Source organism: Dipteris shenzhenensis, chromosome 19 (assembly GCF_047967505.1).
Source record: "Dipteris shenzhenensis isolate YYH24624 ecotype China chromosome 19, Dip_SZ_1.0, whole genome shotgun sequence".
Taxonomy (NCBI): Eukaryota; Viridiplantae; Streptophyta; class Polypodiopsida; order Gleicheniales; family Dipteridaceae; genus Dipteris; species Dipteris shenzhenensis.
The window spans coordinates 6568618-6575273 of NC_141614.1; the positions used below are offsets into that span (position 1 = coordinate 6568618).

General features: G+C 43.1%; 1 protein-coding gene across 1 annotated transcript; it reads right to left on the reverse strand.

The window, feature by feature from the left end:
• Positions 1-292: 292 nt before the first annotated feature.
• On the reverse strand, positions 293-2963 carry LOC147889991 (RNA-binding KH domain-containing protein RCF3-like). The gene is made up of 4 exons (XM_087390703.1): positions 1956-2963; positions 1354-1818; positions 998-1258; positions 293-905 (listed from the first exon to the last, which is right to left on the reverse strand). The coding sequence occupies exons 1-4, from the start codon at positions 2562-2564 to the stop codon at positions 579-581; spliced, it is 1662 nt and encodes a 553-aa protein (XP_087246829.1). The 5' UTR covers positions 2565-2963; the 3' UTR covers positions 293-578.
• Between the last annotated feature and the right edge of the window lie 3693 nt (positions 2964-6656).

Below are 6656 nucleotides of genomic sequence, written 5' to 3' on the forward strand. Positions count from 1 at the left end.
ACAAGAGCTTAGAGTGAAATCTCCAAAATGTGCATATTACGATGACGCCAAAAAGTGCATATTGTCGCATAGAGATTCATCTGCTCTAACACTTTACAAGAGCTTAGATTGAAATCTACAGCTGAGAAGGAAAGAGCCAATCATTCCAAAGACTAGCATACTGCAAATAAAACAGAATCCACGCACTTTAACATTCCTTCATCAGATTATGGTTGGTGAGGATCTAAACCTGACCTCGGATGTAAGTTCACAAGTTTGCATACTTCAAATGGGAGACTGGAGAACAAGTGAAGTAGCCTAAGGAAATAATAACTAGAAAAAATCGTGAAATTCTACCAAGGATCACCAACCTCAGGTCTTTATCTTCATATTCTAAGACTCTCTGTATCACTCAAGTGTCAATTACAGTAAAAAGACACAAAAGCAAGTCCTGAAAACAAAAAAGCTCCTGAATCACATTACTCGGAAAAGTAGCACTAGCAATAACGCCATAATTACAAAATTGACCATGATCCTGGAAAGGCATCACTCTATATCCTACCTACAGGCCGCAACTAGTACCTTGCCTTGTCCAATTCCTATCTTTGTCTGCGACGAGATTCCTTTAGGCTCCGTCCAGTCGGTGTTGGCAAGCCAGTTCCATCTGGAGAAGTGTTGTAGTTACCATAGTCTGAGATGCCCTGCAATCCTAGACCTGAGTAGGAGTACATTCTTCCAGGAGAACCAGTATCATGCATGATTCCATAGCTAGGCATAATGGGAGCACTTCCTTGATACGGCATTCCTGACTGTGGATATATACCAGGATTCCCAGGGCCAAGATCACGCCCTTTGAACAAATTGTTGCGTAGCCTGGTCAGAACTTGAACAAGTGCTGCCTCCACCATTGGTTCCTCTCCTGAAATCTGTAAATTAACATATAAACGTTGAGAATTTCTCAAAGCTGTACAAGGAGCATTGAAATCAGTATTTTTACAAATAAAGACGGATTTTGTACCTGTACAAGTTCATCACTCTCACTAGCACAGCGAGGCAACTCATCTTTGGAGGGAATCCGTATATTAGCTCGAGTTGTTTTCCTCATCTCTGTTATAATTTGACCGCCTCTGCCCAGCAGGCACCCGATTTGATTAGAAGGCACAAGCAATCTGGCGGTAACAGTGCCATCACTCGAGTCCTTATCGGCCAAAAGGTCAGCAAGCCGCCTATGGACATGCAAGGCAGCATCAACAGCAGGAGAAACTACGCTTCCAATATACTGCAAGATCAAAGCCACAGGGCATCATTAGAGAGCGGTTTTCCCAAGTGAACAACAGCACAAATGTATTGATGGGAAGATCTGTCGAAAACAACCTCACTAGAAGATATTTCGATGGCACGCTCGTCTGAGTCTGGAACTGGGTCACCAACTCTAATCTTGGCTCCAGACTCCTCACGGAGCTTGCGAATGATGTTGCCACCCTTTCCAATCATACTACCTATCTTTTCGTTGGGGCACAATACACGAACTCTGAACTCCTCTTCAGAACCACCATCTAAAGGAACTGTTCCTGTTGCAGGCAGAAGGCTACCCATTGGCCACGTACTCCCACCGCCAGTAAGTCCGTAGGGGTCAATGCCCATCATGGACCCTCTTAGTGAAGCTGGAGCAACCATCGTGGCCCCTTGCGACATCAAAGCATTAGAAGAGTATAGACTACCACCGGGAGGAATGGAGTAAGCCGCAGGTGCCTGAGTCCTTTCACGGGGAGGATTTTCATAAAGCCTGGAAGAAATGGAGTACAATGCCTTTCTGACGAGGGAAGGGTTACCGGACACCTGCATGTTGGAGCAAATGCAGAACGTAAGAGAGATGCTGTGCAATGAATCGTGGATGAAATGGTCACCACTGACGATCATTGGGACGCAAAAGAAAATCTGTAAGCTTCCTAGGAGCACATAGAAGAGGCTCTAACCTGTACTAATTCGTCGCTCGGCAATGCGCAGGTCGGAAGGCTCTCTTTTGGCAGAACTCGTATCTGGGCTCCAATTTCCTTTCGCATTTGCTCGATGATTCTTCCACCCTTTCCAATCACACAACCAATCTGATTGTCGGGGACCAAAAGCCTTGCCGTTACCTGGCGAGGAGGTTCATCGTCATCCTCATCAAGCCCAGCACCCTCGCTATCAGCAATCCTGTCATAAACTTTGAGTAACGCGTCCTGCGCCGCGCAGACGATGTCCACTCTGTCCCTCTCCCTGGACCTGCTCTCCCTGTCTCTGCCTTTCCCAGACGACGAGCAAATGTAGATCACTCTCTCCTCAGCGCCAGGCACGGCATCTTCGACCTTGATCTTGGATCGCGCTTCCTTCCTAAGAGCCTTGATTATGACCCCGCCCTTCCCAATAACACCACCAATCTTAGGGATGGGGCAGAGGATGCGATACTCTGTGTCCGGGGAGGAGGAGGGAGGCTCTTCGGAATCAGAGACATGACGTCTCTTGCTCTGACCATCTCGGTCGGGCTGCTCATCATCGTAGAGGGAATAAGAACGCTTCACGGACGCTCCATAGTACTCATCCATGGTCTGAATGAGCGATCAAAAGCTGTAAGAGATGGAGAGATTCTCTGTTGCGCAGGATAGACAATGGGAAGGAGAATTTCAAGAGGCAACGGGGACCGGAGCGGCTATGGCTGTGGCAGACAAAAGAACAGTAGAACCTGAGACTACAGTAGCTATGGCGAAGGGAGCAAGGCAAACTTTGTGCAAGCTGGAGCTTAAAGCTCAGTCGACCGTGGCTATGGCAAAAACCCAGACAGGGGAGATTGCAAACCAACAAGATCAGAGAGTGGCAATGGTAACAGGGGAACTTGCAAAACAGGAGCTTGCAAACTGTGGCCAATTACACAACTAAAGCTAGTGACTGAACGCTATGGCTATGGAAGAAACAAAGAGAGGAGGCCGTAGGTACTTGGAGAGAGCGTGCCTTATGTCTACACAAATACCCTCTTCCAAAAAAGCTTGGAGCAACCTGTCACGTGGCTAATGAATTACAACGTCCAAAACCCTAATGTTTAACAAAACCCTAACCCCCCCTCACCTCCCCCCCTCGCGCATTGTCCCCCCTAGAACGCAGTGCAGATGCCATGAATAACAATAAGAGCATCGCTAGCTACTACCACCGTTCCCTAGTGGCCTTGTGGGGTGTGATGTACCTTCAATATGAGAACTGATGCATAATGATGGGAGTGCCGATCCTAGTCTTGTGAGGGCCTATGCGTTGCATTAGCACAGCAACCACAACCTTGGTTAAATGGTTTAAAGAGGGCTACATGAAATCTTTGACACTTAGGAAAATGATGCATCTATTGCAATAGAGGGCTCTCTCCCAATAACCTCCCTTCTCTCCCAATAGAGGGCTCTCTCCCAATAACCGCCCTTCTTCTTGTCTCCCATAAGGTTTTTTCCCAAGAAACCTCCTTCTTCAAGCTTCCTCTAGAATCCTCCCCCTAGCCCAGCACTTGCCATGTGGCCCTCTCAATTGGTGCCATGTGTCCCACAGGGAACCTTAGCATAAGAGCCCTCACTTGGACTCCTGTTGCACCTCCTCAATATTATCTAAGCCTAGGTGTGACCCTAGACCCAAGCCCTCGAGGCCGCGCTAATGCAAGTGTTGTCAAGCCCTCTAGTTTCCCACCTCGCCATAACCAAACCATGGGCTTCCACGATTATGGTTGATGTAACATTCCCTTCCCCTTAAGAATGGTTTACGTCCTCAAAAACAACAGTGGGAAACCTCCTCTGGAGATTGCATACCCTTTTCCAAGTTGAACTCTCTTCAGGTCTATCTTTCCACTTAACCAGACATCCTTGCCATATTGTATGTCGCATTCTTTTTTCTTGTTTGTCTAAAATTCTTTCATGTTCATGTGGTATAGTAGGTTCAATGAGCCCAACTAGGACTTCATTTCCAATGAGATTATCATCATCTCCTGACTTTCTTTTTAGCCTACTTAGATGAAAAACTAGATGTACTCTACATCCCTCTGGTAAGGCCAATTTGTAAGCAAGTTCTTCAATTCTCTTAAGTATTGTGAATGGTCCACAATACCTAGGGATTCTGAAGATTCACGTACTTTTTTTGGCTTTCTATTCATGGAGGGATTGCAGTGAACCTGTGGAGATCACAATTTGGGGCTGATCCCACTTGTCCTCGATGTCATTCTGCAGAGGAGTCAGTGCGACATTGCCTTTGGGACTGCAGTCAGGCGAGGACTGTTTGGAAAGGGGTTGCCCGGATACTCAACATCTTTCACACTTCCCCTTTCTTCATGACTTGGGGCTCAATCGCATGGTTATCTCTTACCGGGCCCCAGGTGTTTTATGAGGGTGAGCCTTCTTCTTGGGCACTCTCGGTCTGCTGGCAAGTGATAGAGCCCTGCTCTCTGCAGGATGTACCACTTACTCCCTTCAGAGCTTCTCATGACTTGGTGTTTTGTATGTTGATGCGCATAGATTTCATTCCATTTTTATTTTTCTGTTTCGAGTACTAGGCTCAACTTGGTTCAACATGTGCTTGGAAATCACATAAAATGATTCGATATAATGTTTTGATGAAGTGAAAAGGGACATTTTTACTTTATTTTTTCTTGGTTCACTTGTTTTTTCATAAAAAGGCTTATAGTGTTTTTGTAAAATTGATTGTTTATTTTTAAGGAGTGCATATTTATTATTAGAAGCAGTAGCTTTGTTCTGATTTTATTCTTTGATTTGGACCACATATAAGCCACTTCATAGGTTTAATCTAAAATCTTGAAATTAGAACTAAGAACATATGATAAAACTTGTGTCATATTTTACTAATTGTCTTTTTCAAGCATTGGAAGGGAACAATTATGGACTTTAAAGTTAGTTCTAGGAGCAAAATAGTAAATAGGTCTATGTCTTCACACACTAGGATATTTATATCCATTTAGATGAAGCCTTCCACATTGTGCAGCTAATCATAAGCTTGATATAATAAGTGATTCACTGCTTTGATCTTTTCAAATAGCACACTTAAAAATTTGTGAAGGAAATGAGATCTCTACAAAGAAGAAATCAATCTTAACTTATGTACTTGAAAAGATACATAACCATGAAATATAATAAGGCAAAGATGTGATGGTGAATGGGATGCTCTTGTAAAGTGGACTTTCAACTAAGGGAAAGAAACAAAGGTTTTCAATGAGATAGCACACTTTTGACGTGTTCAAATGACTTGCCCCAGGCTGTTGTATTCAATTATTGTGTCCTTCACTACCTCCAATGGCACGATTGGAGAAATGCACATTAGGAAGTCAAGCTAGATGTCATGTCCTTCTGCAAAGAATTATGCTCCAAAGTTGTATGAAGAAGAGGAAAAACTTTCATCCCATAAGAAATTCTCAAATCCTTGTTCCTTAATTGCTCACAATGTGCCAAGGTTCAACATTGATGAAGATACAATCTACATGTCATCATCATAGGAGAAGGTAGGAGAGGCCAAAACTAAAAGTTCAAGTGAGGACCATGTGACATTATGAAGTGCTCCAAGCCTTAAGGTCACACCAAGCAAGGAAGAGCATCAAAAGAAAGAAAAGTCACCAGTGGAGATAAATGAAGTTAAAAATATGATGCCACGATATTGTCCTTCTTTCATAATATTGCATTGTTATCATTGCCTATCCTTGATGATTGTTGCTTTGAGTAGTGCAAGGTAATCATAGCTACATGAATGTAGACCATGGCATATGCATGAGCTTGCCCGTAGAATAGAGTTGGGAATGCCACAACTTACAAAAGACCACAAGTAGACATTCTTCTATCCTTGGGGCACATTAATACAAACTTTAACACTTTTTATTGCCAACAAGAACCTCTCTTTTAGTTTAAAAAAGATGCCTTAATTGCATTACGAGGAGTATGTTCCGCTCAACTATGATGCACAAAGTCTATACTTGTTGTCGTAGAGTATATGGCCTAGTAGGGGAACAGGGAAATAGGTTTCCTTGTTGCCAAACCAAACCTCTCTTTAAATTTAAAAAGGATGCCTTAATTGCATTACGAGGAGTATGTTCCCCTAAACTATGATGCACAAAGTCTATGCATGTTGTCATAGAGTATATGGTCTAACGGGGGAACAAGGAATGAGGTTTCCTTTGAGTAGCCTTTTGGATTGCAAATAGTTTGTTGAAAGGCATTTGAACTATCCCATTTTATGTGCTTGCTTGGTAACCACAATTCCAGTTCCCCAACTACCCCATTTTGGCAATCTAGATTCCCCCTTTTCCTAGTCATGGATTTTGCTAGATTAGCATTCAAAGGATGGATGTTATCACCAACTTCCTGGAGAAAATATACCTTTGTAAGACTAGAATAAGTCCAATCATACAAATTTAGAATTTTTTGTTGTTCTAAAGATCAAAAATCTACAAAGAAAATAAAAGAGAAAATGAAAGAGAAGAAAAAAGAGGTAAACAAAAACTTTTATGAAAAGCAAAAGGAAGACATACTTAGCAAGCAAAGCAACACTTATGTCGTCATCAGTGCCCAAGCATAAGCAGCTATACTGGGTTTCTAAAGACCTGCGGAGTCTCTTGGGCAAACCCAGTGCTTGCTAAAATACGTCAAATAAACAAAAGAGAATGAAAACAA

What these genes read in the sequence shown, in the direction of transcription:
- LOC147889991 (XM_087390703.1), bottom strand. Translation starts at nt 2,564, where the DNA reads ATGGATGAGTACTATGGAGCGTCCGTGAAGCGTTCTTATTCCCTCTAC. An exon ending in CGAGCGACGAATTAGTACAG is followed by an intron (nt 1,819 to 1,955) that starts GTTAGAGCCTCT and finishes TCCAACATGCAG; the next exon opens with GTGTCCGGTAACCCTTCCCT. An exon ending in AGAGTGATGAACTTGTACAG is followed by an intron (nt 906 to 997) that starts GTACAAAATCCG and finishes GTTAATTTACAG; the next exon opens with ATTTCAGGAGAGGAACCAAT.